The following is a 19873-nucleotide window of genomic DNA, read 5'->3' as shown; positions in this document are numbered from 1 at the left end:
TTTAGAGGTGTTCTGGAATTGTGATTGTATAGCCTATACAACACGTTTGCAATTTGTGAAGTAAACTTATAAATTAGTTTCAACTTTCAAGTTTAACAGATTAATAGTACGTAATAAAAAATACCTGTAATTTATAGCCATTAAAAGAAAAACTTTATTAACACCCAAAGTAACCCTCAGATAATTATATATAAGTTTTATTTACAAAAGTTATAATAATTTTCGTAGCCGGAGTAGGTACAAATTTTCAGACTGCACCAAAAAAATATCTTACTCCAACTCCGCACCCCTGATTGAAATGTACTCGAAAGAAACCATATGGCTTAAAGGGAGTTCAATAAAAAAATTCAAGGACTTTGACTTGTTAGCAAAGATTCGAGACACTGTAGAATGGACTTTGGATAAAGAACTTTGGATCTTTTTGACATAATTGATCTTTCGTCAGGATTTTTTTCCATAATTGATTAAAATTTTGAAAATTGCCGATATATTCTTATTCACCACCTCTAGTGATAATATATTAGTCAATTAATACTTTGGACAATTTTCAAATGTTCTACAACAATAAATTTTCTATGTTATCTGTCTTTTCTAATACTCTTATTATTAAATTTTAAATATGTTTTATAGAATATGAGATATGCATGATATACATATATGTCAGTATTACGAATATCCCGTTGATAATACTTGAGAAGATTTGGGATTATTCTATTATACTTTTGTAATGTTGAAAAAATACATATATTAAAAATTAGATATAATTAACCTGTTTTAATATTTATTTTTGCTATTCATGACTCTATCTCACCGTATCTAAGGAATTATCCAAAAATCCTTTCTCAGACATTTAGTATAACATTATGTACATACTCCTTTTTATATAGATCCCTAAATTTATAGTATAAAATAACGTAAAAAAACCCAATGTTTTGCTATTTTTTTGTCATGGGATTAAGCAGAAATATTTATTAAAGCTTATACCTATGTCATGCCTAATGGTTATGGCAAAACAATTCATTGAAAAAATGTTTTTATCTTAGTATTAAAATTTGGATGATTTAATTATAGAACTATTTTCTCATTTGAACTTAAAAGTTGCATTGTCCAACAACCACTCCAAACAATCCTAATATTCATTTATTTCTTTATTTGCTGTCTATCATTCGATAACTGTACTTCTCTATAATAATTATAGGAAAGGATGGAAGGAAGGAAGGATGGTAGACGGCTCATAGAGTAAAATGCTAGTGGGTAAAATGCTACTGGGATGGCGTCACCGACCCCTGTGGTGGAGAACACATAGTGTGAGGGAGGCACTTGAATAATAAAGACTATAATACAACCTAACAGACCCTTCTTTAACCAGAGACAAAATGAAGATTAAAGACACGATTCGTCAGGAGCCGTGTCAATGGGCATGCTCAGAGAAGTCTTCCCACGAATTAATGAAGACAATCCAGTGAAATGTGTCACAGAATGGACAGTTCCAACTATGGTGTGATGCGAGTTCGATAGCGCACGGAGTAGTTGTAACGAAGGACGGTAGCCCGATATAGGACAGGGCGTAGGTACTAAAGAAGGAGTACGGCAACCACATTCACCTGGTGGAGCTGACAGCAGTTATCAAGGCATCAACATGGGACTGAAGTAAGACACAAAATGTTCAAGAATTTTCATGGAATCAGCCATTGTATTTTCATGGTTCTGTTCTTACAAAAAAAGGGACAAGAAAATCAAAGTTTCTAGCCTCTCCGAGATGTTAGCCAAGAGAAGACTAACTATCCTCATGGAGACCTTGGAAACGTACGAAGTGGAGTGGGAGGTGGAGTATGTACCTACTAACAAGAATAGAGCTGTTGAACTAACAAGGGTACCAAAGTACCAAATTAAGATTGTATTACTATTATTATCATTTTTGAAATCTATATTAGAAACGAGAAAAGAAGGATAATTAGAGAAAAATATACCTAATATATATTAAAAATATGTTATTACAACTTTATACAATATTATTTCCGTATTGTAACTAAAAATGAATTATAACAATGGAAAGGCATCCACTATAGCCCCGGTTGATATCACAACCCACGGGTTGTTTTGCGTTTTGCTCATCCACAATAGGCATATACTAATCAGGGGCGTCCGCAGGCGGCCCTATAGCCCCCTAAAATATATATAATCCTGCCAAACGTCCCTGCTAATCGAGGTTGGCATTTTCAGCGACTGTGGCACAAAAGTACAAAACCCTTTAAACCAGTGAAAATGAGAAAAGTTTTTTTCCTTCCGATGGTGCTTCAAACAATTACAGCTCTTTTAAAAATCACCTGATAGTTATATGTAGATCAGAGATGAAGTTATTCTTTACCCAATGTTTACACTTAAATTTCTTCATGTAAGGATGTAATGTCACCCAAAATCCCGACTTTGACAGCCAGGTGGGATCTGACAGCTCTATCTTTTTCGATGAAAAAATATCTATTTCGTTTTGGAGGTTGTAGAAACGAAACTGCAGTTTACGCAGCTGAGCTAGTCACATAAATCAGAATTAATATATTCAAGAAACGGTTGGAACTCATGGTGATTGAGTGTTTGTCCCTCAATGAAGTTACCAGAAGCAAGTAGTTTCAGTACACAAGATGTATCTACGTATTTACCACAGAGTGCTTGCTGATATATGTATGATGCACTGTATGAACAGAGCGCCCAAAATTTACAAATCTTCGAATTGAGTCTTGATATGCCAGGCAGATCTTTCCGCACTCCTGTCATATTTTTTCCCCCATCAACTATATAGTCTATGTAAAAAGGTTCTCCTTCCCTTTTAATCTCCCCCTCTTCTTATTATTACTATGATTTCTTAAGATGTGATATGTATATATAAAAAGTACTCTCTTTGTCATTCTTAGTATAAATAGCCGTGACATGTATGTATGCATCAGAGTAGTGTTGATTACTGTATCTAATAAGACTATACATGTGTCCCTAATAAACCAATCCTTGCATTATTCCTCCACGTCTTCTCTTCGTTTCTCTCGGTCGTCCTGAATTCCTGGTACTAAATAGAACCAGGAATATCAACCTCGTCAAGACACAACAAACTATAACACTTCGAAGCTGATTCCACAGAAGTTTATAGTTTTCCAAAGTTTTTTGCACCTCCATGAATATATTTTTATTAGTTGTTGTTCCATGTATGCTGCAAACGGGTGCCAACCTTTGTGCTATCTGAAATTCCAAATTGACTCCACGAATAAACGCGAGAAGTTTTGAAGTACTCGAACAATCAGTAGACTCATCCAGCACCAGAGAATACCACAAAAAGTTCCTGGTCTATTCGCGTATTTGTAGCACTATTCTCCCTCCAAGTTCTTCTGTTCTACCCACAACTGAACTTGCCGAAAGGCAGATAATTCCAAACAAATCGCCTTTCTCGGGACACAAATCGTTTGCAGCTTCCATCATACACTCTAAGATGAAGTTGCTATCTTATACACTATTTTGTAACTTGTAAGAGTGACATACTAATTTTCAGCAAACTTTATCGTGAAGAAGTTTTGAGTTTCGAAACCTCATTTCATTGAATCATATTTCTCAGAGTATAACTTTCCTCAAAAATTTAAATATGTTGATTGAGGTTTGGTTTAATAAAGACGGCGAATATTATACTCTTTCAAAGCTACAAAACTATCGCTCCATATTACGCAACTAGCTTACTGGTACTTTGTTTCCAGTAAGAAATACTTAACTCCCCACTCTTCATTGAAAACATAACGCTCGGCATCATCTATTCTTTTTTAGTAGCAATAATGAAGGGTGATGAAAAAGTGATCTGAAAATGAAAGAACAGAAACAGCAGGTGCTACAACTATACTAAATCAAACTAAATATATATTTCTCAAAAGGATTAGAACAGGGAAAAGGTATTCTATAGTTATTTACAATATAATAAAAATAAACTACACAATAACAATAGTAAATTTAAAGCACATAGCGATCAAGAAATTTGTATTTCATAAATTTTATAGAGAAAATTCAAGTAAAGTCAGCAGGCCGGATGAAATGACGTCGTGAGGGCCTGATATGCCCCGTATTTTGGTGACCCCTACTATAGAAAATAGTTTTTATACGATATAATTAACTAAACTCATTCAAATGAATTGAAATGTCCATAACCGTGACCGGAAGTTAGAACCTGTGCAGTTTCGCCCTGGGAAGTTACGCCTTCATACATATATTATAGCATCAATGTATCTTCCACATATAATTTAAGGTCTTCCTTTACTACAACTTGAAGTCCTTGTAATTAATTATGAAATTACGGCATTTGAGTAATTAATATGAAATAATTATTGTTTCTTATTACAATGAATTCGAACCCTTTTTTTATCGGTGTACTTAAGCTGAGGGACAAGTGGAAGAAGGAACACAAATAAATAATTTTGAAAGAACATAGAGATAATAAGTGTTGCTACAGGGATGACTTTAATTTTACATTTTCTTAGTCTTTTACTCAAGAAGTTGTTACACTTTTTAATATATGCTATGAGTATTTGTAATTATAATACTTTATTGCTTGTTAATAACTTTTTGGCTTGAAATGTTTAAATGAAATAGGATGAGACTTGCAACGATCATTATCAGAATCCCTTTTACTTATCTCTGGTAAGAAATATAAAATATTCAATTTCTAACATTTGGCAGCTAAATCAAGGTACCTTTTTTTCAGCTTTTTTAGTCATCATATCTCAAGAGAGATTAAGATCAGTGTCAAACGTAGCCCTAAGCTTCTAGTGGCCATTGGATAACGTAACAGAAACGTTTTTGAGTATGCTGCAAGGGATTTTATATATATGGTAGTGCTTGGGAAAAACTCTGACTAAGTCATCTAGCATTTTTGACTTTTTTTTTTTTCAGATCATAACGTGACTTTAATTTACACAATTTTATAACTGGATTGTACAAACTAATAAAAACAAGCATTTAAAAATCAATCATTTTATTAATAAACAAAACTGCATTCGAGTAGAAAAAAAGTTAATAAAAATCAATACATTGTAACCGATGCAATTACATTTCAAGAACTAATGATGGAATGAAAAAATGTGTTTGGATTTAAATCCTATATGACGTATTTTATGAAAATGAATTAGTTCTGAACCAAATATAAAACTATATTGATTGTCCGAAATAGGTGAAGAATGAGGAGAGGAAGATTGATTGCGTTGTCTCAGGAAGCCTACGTTAAGGTGAGCACTCTTGTTGCGACCTTTTATTCAAGCCACAGATGTAGGAGTTAAGAGGCTCTACAATCCGAGCTTTATGTGTGGCTTGACAGGCCCCTCGCCCCTCCTGGATGAAGACGAATAGGACGTGCACAGATGCCAGTTACTTAGTTTTGTCTATGAGAAGCACGTCCTCGGGATCCTACACAAGTCACCTGTCCTTCATATGATACCCTGGCTTCCACGGATATCTTCTCATCCTAAAAGAGGCACTGCCTGCTTGAGCGACAAGAGGAGGCACAATGACTTACTGTACTAGTGGTTCTTAAGAACCTCTAGAAAACCTGCGTTAGCTTTAACATGTAGAAATTGTACACCAGATTTGTTGTAGAGGCCCTGTGTACCAGCCCGAGTCATTGAGTTGTTCAGTGATGGCGATGTGTCGGTTTACTAAGAATTTCATGATGCAATTCCTGGTGCCAGATCTGTTGCACTCCTTTTTGGTAGGGGTCCGAAAATTCTCACATCAGTGAGCTTCTTTACGATATAATAAGACTTCATCTCATGATTTTATATTTTTTTTATATAGTTTATTCCGCTTTTCTCCGATCAGAACCACAACGGCTTATAAAGAAGTCGGTTCGAACTCATTATGAAAAGGTGCAACCTTTATGTTTGATATTTTCTATTTTAAAATATATTAAAATTGAATTAGATACACTCATTTTACATTAATGAATGCAAAAATGTATTACAAATGACTTCAATTGTAGAGAAAACTCATTCCAAATCTTAAATTATATGTGGAAGATACATTTATGCTATCATTTATGTATGAGGGCGAAACTGCCCGGGGCGTAATATCCTAGAACCGTCCAGAACAATGTTTTATATAACTAAATTTATATATCTGACTCATAAATGTGCCAAAAAAAAGTTCATGAAGGAGTTATTTTTATTTAATTTTTACTGTCCATATTTCTGGACACTATTCAACTATTGCACTAAATTGCAGTTTTTGTTATCTTTTAGCTTAAAAGCCTCTTAGGTTCTTGATAACTATGGTCAAATAAATTAAATTCAAGTTATAAATTTCTCATATCCATGATGAGTATTACATACATTTATCGAATATTGATTCCTACGAGAAATTAGCAAGAGAGCTAAATGTACTTGGTCCAACTCTAATAAATAATGAGTATGATTTTGTTTTTATGATTACAAGGATGATGACATTGAAGACGAATAACAATGGGGGTCAATGTATAAGGGAAAAAATAAACTACAATTCATTGAAACACATATCTATGAAATAGTATCAAAATCTCCACTTATCTCTCCTAATCCTATAGGGAATGAAATATCTTTAATTAATGTAATCAAATCTCGAAGATCAGGGCTCCTCTGCTCCGGTTCCAAGTAAATTACACCTATAGCTAAGGTGTAATAGATTTGAAGACATGTTAAATCAAATTCATATTTATGTTAATACCCAGTAAAAATAAAAATAAATAAGATGATATTTTTTTACATTCAATTATATAGTTATAAATTTGATAGATCTGATTAAATAGCGTCCGGAAAACTTGACACCTCATTTCTCCAATGTAAATGAATATTTTTAAATTAAACTTGGTACAAGTAATAACTATTATAAGATAAACAAATACGGAAATTTTCATTTACGTAAGAACACTCGTTAGATTTAGGCATTAACGGGTTAAATTAAATGAGTTAATGGATGTGTAAAAAATGACATAACTAATAACTTTCGGTCGGTTCAAATTTCAAAATAATAAAAACTCAAATATGTGTAAATATTTTTATTTATTTATCATGAGGGATATTTCCTCAACATTACTTTTTTATGAGGACCCAGTAGTCATACCCTACTACTATTCTATTTATATTCAAATATAATTGTTTATTTCTGACATTTATGAGACTTCATTGCAGAGTTGAGAGATCTTTTGGTGAAGAGAAAGGGTCTGTCCTGGAATGTTTATATCTTTTGAGTTTTCTTTGGTAGTTACTTTTCCAAGTTTGTGGTTCTTTGATAATGTCGAAGTTTTTTCCCTAAACAATAAATAATATATTCAATTAATATGAACTTAAAATATCCTCCAAAATAATAATAATTACTTGAAATCAACCGGCTGCAACATCATTTTAATGCAGGAGCGACCATCAAATCGTATATCCCCTTCCATATCAAGTACAACTTTTCCCGAGCCTTCATGGATATTTGAAATCAAGGTCTCTTCCTTCCATATCCCTACAAGAGATCGTTTTAAGTAAAAACCAAATCCACTTGATATAGAACTATCAGCTGTTTGTGAGAAAAGAGACACTATGACCGAGCCAGAAATATCCATGGAGAGTGCACCCTTCAATTGGGATTCAAAATGTAGTCCCGATGAGAATACGTGAACGGATACAGAGTCATAAATATATCTATTAAATGCTAGAAGAGACTGTTTCGTCTCCATGGAACCCGACCAGTAGAGGGAAGTAAGCTCGGACATGGAGCTAAAGAGGTGAAAAGGCCTCAGAGGAACACTTAATAATGAAAGTTGAACACTTAAATGAGCATTGGAATCATCATTAGGATCTGGTTTGTCTGCTATAAATCCTGAGAGTCCTCCAGTAGAAAGCTCCATTTTCAGGAAATCAGATATGTTTGGTAAACTGACATGTAAATAACTCTCCTTAAGGATTTTGTTTGTTGATAATTCCAATCCAAAGTTGGTTGAAAAGTATTTTCCCTTTTCAAAATAAGATAAGGATTGACCATTTGTACTGAGTACATCCCAGTTCCAGTGTCCTGAGGCAATAAGCTCCCCGAGTATACGTTTACTCTTAGGATTACTCTGTAACTTATTTACTACATATGAGGTAAGTTCTGAATCTGCGATTAGATTATCTAAAATTTCACCGAGGAGTTGAGCATTTGGATTATTTTCTATCAGGGCTTCGAAAGAGGAAATACGAACAGAGTTGTCCTCTCCAGGATTAATAAAAATCGTCATTAAAATCGTTTTTATTTCTTCATTCAATTCCGGAAGGATTGAATCAATGAGTTTAATAGCTTCTGTCTTCATACGTTTGGATGCTTTATCCGATTTCAAAACATTGTTAGCCATGCTTAAAACATTCTCTCCTAGTTTCTCCTGTTGTGCGTAGTCAATATTTCTAAGAACTCTCATGTACTTGAGGAAACACTCCTCCTCCGCGCATTTGCTAAATGAGTCCAAAAACCAATTCAAATACTCCTCATTGGACTTGATGTTATTACATATGAGACTTAAACTATTTATGAAACTTTCTTTGAGAGATTCTGAAGAAAATTTGGAATGTTGTATATGCTGGAATAATTCTGATGATATTTGTACGCTATGGTGAATTTTAGGGGTCCAAAAATGCTCCACAGAAGATAGAGCCCAAATGAATCTCTCTAATAACTTGTTATTTGTACTTTCAGGCTTAAAAACAGAGAGCACGGCTTTGAATGTATCAATCGTATGAATAGAGCCAAAGACATCCATTATTTGTGGTCTGAAATAATAGATTAAATTATTGGATATGAGTCTTGTATTATATTGAGAGATGTTTCATATTTGGTTCCTACAATATATTTTTGTTCAACTTGTCTTTTAGAAAACTAACTGCTGTCTTCTCGTCAATATTTCTCATTATCTTGACAGCCGATATAAAAGCCTTGGCTCCTTCGGGGGTCGCCAAGGAATTATATTTTAGCTTGGATTTTAATGCAACTAATTGAGTGGGCTTGAACTAAAATTAAAAAGAAGATGATTGTAATATAATTTATTAAAAATAATGGTGAATTTTGATTACTTTTCGTTTAGAGTCTGGTGGAGTAGCAATATCTTCTCCCACGAATGAAGTCTTATACTTTTTAGCCACTGCATCTATGACTTCCTTTACAGTGAGATATTTATCCTCTGGGACAACATCATCTATGAAGTCATACTCTAATACGTTGGATGAATAATTATATAATAACAACCTTTTAAAAAATCAATCAACTTACCACTCAACATGATGTCTTGCCGTGACTCAATCTTATAATCCCCCATCAACGGATCCCTTTTTACCAAATTCTCGACTAACTCCACTTTGAGTATCGATTTATCCTTTTTCAAATCAATGAGAGTCTCGGAACTCCATTCCGTGGATCCCGATTCATCATGAAGCTTATGCTTCATTGTATCTTCAGATAGACACTCATCCTTTAACCGCAACATCCGATTCTCATTCTTAGTTTTATATCGAACATAGCAGTCACCGGAGACATCTCTTTGCCAACCTTCCCAAGGAGTTGTTTTGTATAGAAAGAGGGAAGCAATACCTTTGAGTAGGTTCTTATGAGGTTTATCCCCTTCAAAGTAAATGGCTACAATTTTAGCACTATCAGAGACATGCACTAGGAACCGTTCGTTCGTGGGAGTGAGAGTATAGAGTACTACTTCATCTTCTCCCTTCTTCCATACGGATGCACGCTCCACCTTGAAATTAATGGTTTCACTGGATACATTGGCAAACCAGGCGGCAGAATATTCATATTTTTGAACTACTGTCTCACCAGAAACTAATAACAAGGGAAGTGATAGATTCAGAATAAATATGTTGATCAACATTCTATGAGTAGTGCAGACATGTTAGTGCTAAGAATTATTGACAGGTAGCTACAACTGTCTATGAGTCTGGAGGGAAGGGGAACACGCACTCGAAGACACTCGGATACACACTTACCTGTATGACCTAAAAATATTCCCACAACTACAACTACAACTGTTGATAGAGTCGGCGTTTTGTAGTAATACATGGTGTTGAATCGTTATCTCGTGTATTCATGAATCCGAAAAGAATGTTAATGTACGACTGAGATGGAAGACACAAATCTATAATAAAAACAAGAAAAAAGAAGACAAACATGTGAAACGAGAGTTTTCACTGTGTTTTTAGAAGGATTTATTTTGTTTATTCATTTATTATTTCACATGTGTAGTGCACTTCCTTGTGAGCATTGCCATTTGATATCTTCGAAGTCTGTTTGTAAAAATAATAATAATAATAATACTCTGAGTTTTCTTTTAAAAAGTAGCCAAACAAGCTATAATACATATTATGTTGTTAAAGTTATTAGATGTGAAAATCTTAAGACTACGTGGCCTAATAGAAATAATAGATATGTTGTGTAATAGTTGGGATATTGTACGGGAATATATATAGCTTCACTACAAGCAGATTGTCCAAATAATTTACAAAATGAGATCAATTTATTTATCTCACACAAAACTTAAGGCTAGTCAATTCACGAATTTATTAAGTACGATTTGTGTTGACCATTTTTTGTTGTTTTTATTATTCGAAAAAACGTACTTTTTAATAAGCTTTTCAGTAAAGATGGAATGATCTTTGTTTTAAGAAATAAATTTAATTTTTTTGATCATTCAACTATTTATTGTGATATCTTTTCCAAAATAGTCAGAGAGAATAAAACGCTTTGACCTCTCCCATTTTACCTACAACGCCTGTAGCCCTTTAAAAAAACCAGTGCCCATTGTTTTGTCACTCATACTCATATGAAAAATACTTAATTTTAATCAACCATAATAAAATGACAGTACCAATCAAGAGTTGGTAATAATTAAGATATTTGTTCTATTGATGAAATAAGATGCAATTTATACCACTGTTAACTTTATTATATCTCGCACTCTTTTCACTCAAAATACAAGAAAAAATGTCAAATATTAGTTAATAGTTAGCCCATTCTTACCAACTACATTTGTAAATATCATTCAATAATTGATGGGAATTGTTCCCAACAGAGTTCCAATTCAACCAATTAACGTTCAAAACTCTGATTAGGAGAAAATAAACAGGAACAGCGACACTTGAGACTAAAAACAGGAGCAAATTTTTGTGTTGGTTAAGTAACTTTGTGACACTATTTGATATTTTTAATATGTATTTTTGTACATCATATTATTTCATTTAAAGGTCTTCATCATAGATCGGTTGTCATATTATACTTTGGAACACATATTGAAACTTTTTAAATGTACTATGGGCAACTCCAGCTCAACATTTAATCACCACCAAATTGTGTATTTATTCTTTCAAAATGTGTCATTTTTTGGAAAAGATTAAACTTTTGGTTTTTGAAGCATATTTTTTTTATGATTGACTTTTAATCACAGTACCCATGCAAATTTTTAAATTATGACTGCTTTGTAAAATTTCTCGTCAAGTGATTCTATACATAAAGGTGAAAATAAGACAAAATATCATAAAAATATGACGTATTTTAATTATTGCAGGGATAACTTCAAACTAATGATATTTTTTTACCATATTTGTTAAGTATCTTCTTTTCATGAAATATTCTAAATGTTTTACCTGCTTCAAGATGTAACTATGTTTCATTGTATTATTATGAAAGAAGTTTTTTAATAACACTTGCAAATAATATTTTTTGAAGATTGCATTGTGACAAAAATACATATAACTATGGTAAGTGAAAAGCAAAAATAAAAGTTATATTAGCCTTAATTAAAAAGATTTAATGTCTTTTCCCCAAAATGACTCTTTCATTAAGACGTATCTGCAGCAATGGGGAAAATCTGCGATTCGATCTGAAGGACAATGAACTTCATACTATTGTTCTCACACACTAACAATAGATCGAATTGCAGCTTTTACAATTCCTGCTGATGGAGTCAAACCATAAGTTCTTATGCCGAGTGGTCCATTAAAATCTGAACACTTTAGATTTTAAACTTCAATAAGATATAATTTATTAATTAAAAACAGAATTTCAACAAAATTAATAGTACAAATCGATGTGTGTTTGAGCCTTCTTAATAATTAATGTAGCTACCTTAGCAGCAATGATGGCTTCCAGGCGGCGGCGAAAGGTCTGGCACCCACTGTGGATGTAGTCCTCTGTCAGGCATCCCAGTGGTGGATGACAGTGGCCTTGAGGGCCTCGGATGACAGCCACTACAGGTTTTCCTCTCGACATACAACCAAAAGGTGTAGTCGAGGGGGTTGGCATCAGAGCTGTAGACGGATCAAAGTGTCAAAAAAGAGTTAAAAAGACTCATTCAAAAGAGTCTTGCAACGGAGGAAATGTTGTCAAAATTGGCTTCCCCACCCTCACCAGACTCTTTCCACCCACTTTTTTGATAGCTCTCTTGACAGTCTTGTATAACATCCCGAGATCTTTTGCATGGACTTGAGAGGATAGGTCTGGGTTATTTTCTTTAACTCCTCCAGGTCCAGTTTGGCCCTTCTGACATAGCTCTTCTTCCTCTCCAACGTTTCGGACTTACTAACGGTGTAGAAGGTAGTATTGGAGATCGCCAATTACTTAAAGTGCACGAATGGAAATTCCTCAATCACGTTCAAGTGTGATGTTCTCGACTTGTACTTAAGCTAGAGAGCTCAAATTTGTTTTGTGCTGTCACTAATTGCGTATGGTTTAATATATTGAAATATAAATCAGTCAACCTTAATAATTATTGAATTGGAAAGTGTTCAGATTTCAATGGAGCAACCAATAAATTAGCAACCAAAGTGTGAGATAGTTTTGATATTTAGTTCTATGCAAAATTGAATAATTAAAAAAAAATACTAAATAGTTTAGAAAAAACATTAATATGATGGAATGACTAATGAGTACTTTAGTCTATAGAGCACTCATCAACAACAAAAACCAAATTAGTTATATATATACAGTGCACCCTGTATACACTTTAGATACTACATGCATAATGCACACACACACGCAATATTTCATTAATAGGACTACATTGCTATTTCTTGGATCAACATTTATTTATGATAAACATCAGAGTCACTATTTACAATGCAATCTATAACTTCTATTTATTTACTAAGTCTAGCTACAAAAAAATATATATATATATTTTCGTGTAATGTGAGCTTGTACTTGAATATAAACTACACTACGTCTTAAGTTATTCAAAAACTTGCAGAAACACAAAAATGCGCTTTTTCAGTATTGGAAACAGATATTTAGATACTAAAATTACTTTATTGCATGTGTTCTCTAGTCTTTTTCCATTTTATCAATTCAAATCACAAGTCATCAAAATAATTATTCGAGTTCCATAAATTTGTTGTAAATAAAAACACGTGTTCTTCAATTTAAATGTCAATAAGATTCATTAAGGTCAAAGTTATCATCTATTCTTAACATATGTAATTTAATATGCATATTGCTCTTCCACAATACAGTGATTCCCAATAGGGGTTTCGCAAAATTATCAAGGTCATCAAGAATTTTATTTTCTAGAAAATGTACTGAAATAGTACGCGAAAATTTATTTTGATGCTGCATCGTTAAATTTATCAATTTGAATCAAGTTACAAGATTTTTATTTTATTAACTATTATAGACGAAACGTATATTTTGCAAAAACATCTCAACAATAATTATTGAACTCCCCTCATTGTATGAGTATTTGAGTTCCAAACATGCTACCAGTATATAAACCCTCTTTTTTTATGTACCGCGTATTACGCGCATTTATTTTGATGTTTCTATTAATTTTACTACTCAATCGTTTTTTGATACCATGTCCCTAATACATTATTATCAAGTATACTTTTATTATTTATTTAGGCCAAATAAGACACACTATAATACCTCTTTATAATTTTGAACTACAAAAACTGCCTATTAAACTCTATAAAATACAACCTTTTATTTATTATACCTTAATTTCAAAGTTTGATTTTAATTTTTAATTTTATATTCTAAAAATTTTAAATTTTTCATTTGTTATTAATATTGAGGTCATTTTTTTTCGATAACCTTTCAAAAAGAATCTATGAATGAATAATTGCTTCTAATTATTTTTCTGTTTCATTCATAGATAAATAAAACGTGGTTTTAATTTTGCTCTAATATAATCACTCTTGTCCATGAACTTGAGTTGAAGCGTTGCTTATTTCTTTTGCTGGACACTAGGTATCCAAATCCGATATGTGATTAGTGAAAATGAAGAGAAACATCAAAATAAATGCATGTAATACGCGGGACCAACAGATAATATTTATTTATTTTCAGCATGTTCAGAACTAAAATACTCATACCGTGAAGAAAGTTAGAGAAAGATTATAAAAATATTTTCGCAAATATATGTTTCATCTATAATATTGAATAAAATAAAAATCCTGTAACTTGAATCAAATGGATAACTTTACAGAAACAACATCAAAATTTCAATTTTTTTGACATTTTACAGATTTTAAAATCAAAAGGCGTACATGAAGAACCATTTTTTCGGACGTTTGATGGTTATTTTCTTGTTTAAATGAATACAATGTAAAATAAAAAATATCTTGCGATAAAAAATTCCTTAATTTTGTAATTATTGTACAGTCTAATATATGTATATGAAATTTATTTCTATTTTGGGCATGTAAAAAAAAAAGAACCCACAAATTAATATGGTAACCCTTACATTTGAAAGAGTCAAGAGAGGAGGGTAATAAGGAAATAGACAAGGACATTGGCAAGAATCACTCCGATGTCGATCCTCTATTCATCTTTGATTCTAACAAGGACTTACAATTATAAGTCCGTTACAAAACCTCAAAAGTTACTAACTCTCCATCTTTTTTGCGCACACGAATGTTCAATCAGGATTTGAATGCAATTGAATATAGTAGCAAATGAAGTTCACTACTCAGGAGTTAAACAAAAATTACAAAGGCTGAGGAATTCCTCAGATTCACCAATTCCTTAAAATGGGTGAGCTAAAAAATAAACCAGGTTTTCATCAAAATATATATCCAGTGTAAATACTAAAATCGTTGATTTGACTTTAAATCAATCTGGCTTACTTCAAGATGAATATTTGAAAATACTAGGTTGTATTATTAAAGTAAGGACTATTCCGATTAATCGTCAATATAAAAAAACTTTCAAAAATCAACAGTTGTCAGCATTGAGGTGAAAAGACAAAGTGTGTCTCATTTGATTCACGCCCAAGTGATTGTCAAGGAAATCATGAAGGTCGTAGGGTCTTGTTTAAAAGATTAAAAGCATGATGGCTTCAGGTCGGAGACTTGAAAGGCAGCTGTAGACGTGGATCACCAGTTGTCCGGCCAAATCGATGAGGCAACATGACAAGGCTCTCAATATCAGTGATGGTAGTGTGAGGGGGAGGGAGGGTATGTGAAGGATTTAAGTCAGGCCTCTTATGTACGACGACATTGACAACTACTTTCAGCAGCAACCAATGCCAAGGGCGTAAATCGGCTTGGCCAACCTCCTCCCAAGACTGCCTCCCTCTCTACTACACCATAGGGGGATTAGTCTAGAAGAGAGTATGTGCTACTCCTCACCGAAATTTGGATGATCTCAATGTCTCTCTCGAGCAGGAGTGAGCGGACATGTTCAAGCCCTACATCAAGAAGTGCTGCGGTGCCTTTAGTCCCCTGTTGGAGGCCATGATAGCCGCTTAAGTAAATAATTTAGAAAAATAGAATGGTATATCAATAAAGATATCTGTGAAAAGCCTAAATGTTGTAATCCTTCTTATTCTTGTAAAAGTTTACCCTATTTGTTTCTGATCAAAAAGTCCACTATTTTTCCTCGCACATTGTATATTAATATATGATATAGGAAAAGAGTTGCTCTCACAGAAAGTTTCTATAATCAACTAGCAATATTTAATATATTGTATTCATAAATATATGTATACGTGTAGAATGATGGAAGTGATGAGTAAAGCAGGGCAGTAAGTTTCCATAAATTACTGTAATGAGATTAGAAAAGGAAGAACGGTTTTTGCATTTGTTCTTTTTTCTTATTTCTTCATTCTTTACCAAAACATTGTTGTGATCATATATCCTTCTAATAAATTATCTATTATAATTTTTTGCCTAACTTTGTACAATATAATTAATACTAGAGTAGGTTAACCCAGGATATTAATAAATTAAAGTTAATTCTGAACTCTTCTGCTTCATATATATATATATATATATATGTAAAGACTGTAAAATTTTAAGAATTATTCTCGCTCCATGTTGTTTAGGTATCTTTACACACTTTCTTTTAATGGAGATTATAGAGAAGAAGAAATATTCAAGTTGAACTTTTGTTCGCTCAACTTTTTATATTTTTGTCAAAACTCCTTTGTCATTTTTTTTTTCTCTAAAACTTATAATCTCCTATTAAAAAAAGTGTGCAAAGATAATAACAATATAAAGTGAGAATAATTTTTAGAATTTTACAGCCTCCATTTTGTTTTATTTGTTAGTCAAAAATCGTTTGTAGAAAAATGCTATTTTAAGACCGCCATGGCCTTAGAGACCAATTTTTTTTAACCAAAACCATCTATTGCATCTTAAAAACATATTTACATGATTTTTTTTTTAGAAAAATCCATTCATTTGTTTGGCCGTGATTTTCAGACACACCCACAAAGACATTTAATATATAGCAGGCTTAGACTTGTTAACCTTTTTATGGTTTTTTCGTTCATTTTCCTAAAAGTTTCCTTCTGTCCTTCATTTGTTCACTTTTTTCGTTCATTTTTGAAGTGCGAAAAAAATAAAATAACATGCAAGAATAAAGTTCATTTTCTTTCTGTTCCTCGATCATTCGTTCAAAAATGAATTGAAAGCGTGAACACCGTTTATAATTGTAAGTCCTTGTTAAACTTTAAGTAGAAGTGAGGATGGATATCAGAGTAATTCCAGCCTATATATCCTTGTTATGTTTAATTTATTTTAGGAATCCTCAAAATATAAAGATATACCCATAATCAAGAAAAAAAGTAGAATTCATCTTTGCAAAAAATAGTAACTAGAAACAACAAAAATATGAACACCGTTCATCGTTCATTCGTTCAAAAATGAAGGGAAAGTGTGAATATCGTTCATTCTTCCGTTCAATCTTCAAGCCTGATTTATAGATACCTTTTTTCACCATAGAGAACTTCAATTTCTCGAGATTTATGAAGAAAAATGACGGTATAACCGTACCTAGTAGAAGGATTCTAAATAGATTAATAAAGGGAAAATTGGAGATAATGATATTTTTAAAGCTGTTGAGTAGACTAAATACAATCGGGAAAGATCAATGACAGCTATATTGATAGGTCCTTTGGATGGTCTAATAATATTACAAATATTATCGTTGGTTTGGACTTTGATGACAATATTTTTAAAGTTTTCATCACGAATGGAGCATCTTACTGTAAAAAAGTGGACGAAGACCTCAAAAGAACTACCCCCAATTGAAAGATATTACCAAATTCCCTTACCCCGCAACTATTGTCACACGCTATGGAACTTGGTGAAAAACAGTTGATTACTTTTTCTATAAATTCGAATTAATCAGGGAATATTTAAATAGCCTTAATGGTCTATGTAGGGCTTGTATGGTATAAAATGGAGGGCTTACCTTCAAATGGTCTGCAAAGTATGTTTCTATCATCCGTTTCTTCAGGTAAGTACTTGTCTATGCTCCATGGATTCGAATATGTACATGTGTAATTTATTTAACATAAGTTTAAGTCGTTTCAAATACTGCAAACATAAACTTAATTTTCTTTTATAGCTTCCCAAATGACTTACCAGACGAAAAATGATGATTCTAAATGGACATAGGAAAAAGAACAATTTTATTTCTACTCTTAAGTTAGTATATTTAATCTATAAAAAATGTCAAGTTATATTTTGTATATATATAATTACATTGGTCGCTAATAGTTTGTTGAACCCATTTGTAATATTGAATATTAATAACTTCAATTTGGTATCACTTGACATTATTAATTTGTTTGATTTTCTTTATATAACTTCATTTAAAATTTCTAATAAATATTTTAAGTCATAGTTAATCGTTTTATTAGTTGTTGTTTTTTATAATTTTACCCATACTTATTTAACCCAATATCACAAATATACGTTATAATACTTTAATTTATAAATTAACTGCTAGGGGTACAGTTATAATCATAAGTTTTTGATTACTCACAGTATAACATATCATATTAGCGACCTGAATAAATATTTATTAATAGAACTATTATATAAAAATATGGAGGTTTTTTCATAAGTTTCAAAAAGTAAATCAAGTATTCCTGAATTTGAAAATTTAACTTATTTTGTATGTTGACACTCTTCTGGTGATATTTGAAATATAGAAGATTCCCATTTATAGAGCAGAATCACGCAATATTCTATCCTCCAAAATCAGAGGCAGCTGATTTGTTAAAAAAAACTATAATCAACTATTAAAAACTATAAACTAATGATGTGCCGTGAGCTGAATTTTACTAAGGCAAGGTTACTAAAATTTACCGTCACCACTTTCTCCTTCTAATTATTCTTCCTTTTTTTCCTCTCTCTCTCTATACCAAGAACTTTTTCCCCTAGACTCAACTACATATCAATCCTATAACAACCTTATATATTAAAATTTATCTCAATAGGTGAAGTATATTGGATGTTCATCGGAAATGGGCTTAAGGATATTATAGAAAAAAATTTGCTTGTTATTATGGATATATATTTTAAACGTCTATTTTACTTTACTCATTTAATTTAATTATTATGATATGAATAAAACTTATATATGTATTAAAAATTGTTATTTTATTTATATCAAGGTGGTGAAAGTGGTCATTAAAAATATCTTGGGTTTATATTGAAAACATATAAATTAGTATAATTCATTCTTAGCTATGTACTTCATTGATTCATACTCATTCCAATTCAAATTAGAAAAATAAAAATTTGTAGTATCTAATTCATTAATTTCCTATATCTATACTTTTCTATGGTCCAGCATATTTAATATTTAGTTGAGTCTAGGGAAAAAAAGTTCTTGGTATAGAAAGAGAGAGAAGAAAAAAAGGAAGAATAATTAGAAAGAGAAAGTGGTGATGGTAAATTTTAGTCAAAACTCGACTCGGGGGCATAAAAAGCAATGTATTACTCGGAACTCGTCAAAACTTTGGATTCTTTTTTTTTTTTTTTTCGTGCCCTTAATAACATGAAAATCTTCCTAGCCTTACTTCCTTTCTTTGCAAAATTTAGAATGTGTACTTTCCTACTGGTAGAAATGTGTTGACTTTTCTGCAATGTGTATTCATAATCCCAGTTTGTATTAAAAATAATCTTTGTTTGATTTTTAAGACTAGCAGGATCACTCAACATTGCTTGGCCGTCGAAAAACTTTATTTTTATTATATTATAAAGCATCAGTGCCACTAAAAACATATTCGTTACAAGTTATAACCAGACTATATAAATTTTTATATATAAACTGTTAAATTACGATTATGACCAGGATTCACGAGTGTCATTTTTTTCTGTTATTGCGGAAGTTTGTTGAATTGAACTTAGAAGGTCATATAAACATCTCACCAAACCATATCTCGGCCATAATTCTGTTAGGTCCTCCCAAAAATAAGTTAATTCCTTCAAAGAAGGCTACAGCAATCGGGTTCGGCATACTTAACTCTATGTCTTATATTGCGAAAAAGTTGACATTGAAGGAACCAGCGCATGGCATGGAGATAAGAGGCATACTTATTGCGTCGGCGTCAAGATACATGGCTTTTGAATTG

The 19873-nt window shown here is 32.1% G+C and overlaps 1 protein-coding gene across 3 annotated transcripts in view; it reads right to left on the bottom strand.

Moving 5' to 3' along the window:
• Nucleotides 1-7033: 7033 nt before the first annotated feature.
• Nucleotides 7034-19873, bottom strand: part of Mtp (microsomal triacylglycerol transfer protein) — a 51489-nt gene continuing 38649 nt past the window's right edge. Inside the window, exons 2-8 of one of the 3 annotated variants that reach the window (XM_071893538.1) lie at nt 17701-17892; nt 9999-10147; nt 9277-9834; nt 9081-9217; nt 8854-9017; nt 7368-8780; nt 7034-7301 (exon numbers count right to left, since the gene is read on the bottom strand). In XM_071893538.1, coding sequence (XP_071749639.1) covers nt 7163-7301; nt 7368-8780; nt 8854-9017; nt 9081-9217; nt 9277-9834; nt 9999-10071 — 2484 coding nt within the window. In that variant the 5' untranslated portion in view covers nt 10072-10147; nt 17701-17892 and the 3' untranslated portion in view covers nt 7034-7162. Of the gene's footprint in view, nt 7302-7367; nt 8781-8853; nt 9018-9080; nt 9218-9276; nt 9835-9998; nt 10296-17700; nt 17893-19873 lie in introns of all 3 variants that reach the window. The other 2 variants (XM_071893537.1, XM_040725586.2) reach the window with 2 other exon arrangements.

Source organism: Lepeophtheirus salmonis, chromosome 14 (genome assembly GCF_016086655.4).
Source record: "Lepeophtheirus salmonis chromosome 14, UVic_Lsal_1.4, whole genome shotgun sequence".
Classification (NCBI taxonomy): domain Eukaryota; kingdom Metazoa; phylum Arthropoda; class Copepoda; order Siphonostomatoida; family Caligidae; genus Lepeophtheirus; species Lepeophtheirus salmonis.
This window is presented reverse-complemented; position numbering and strand designations above follow the sequence as displayed.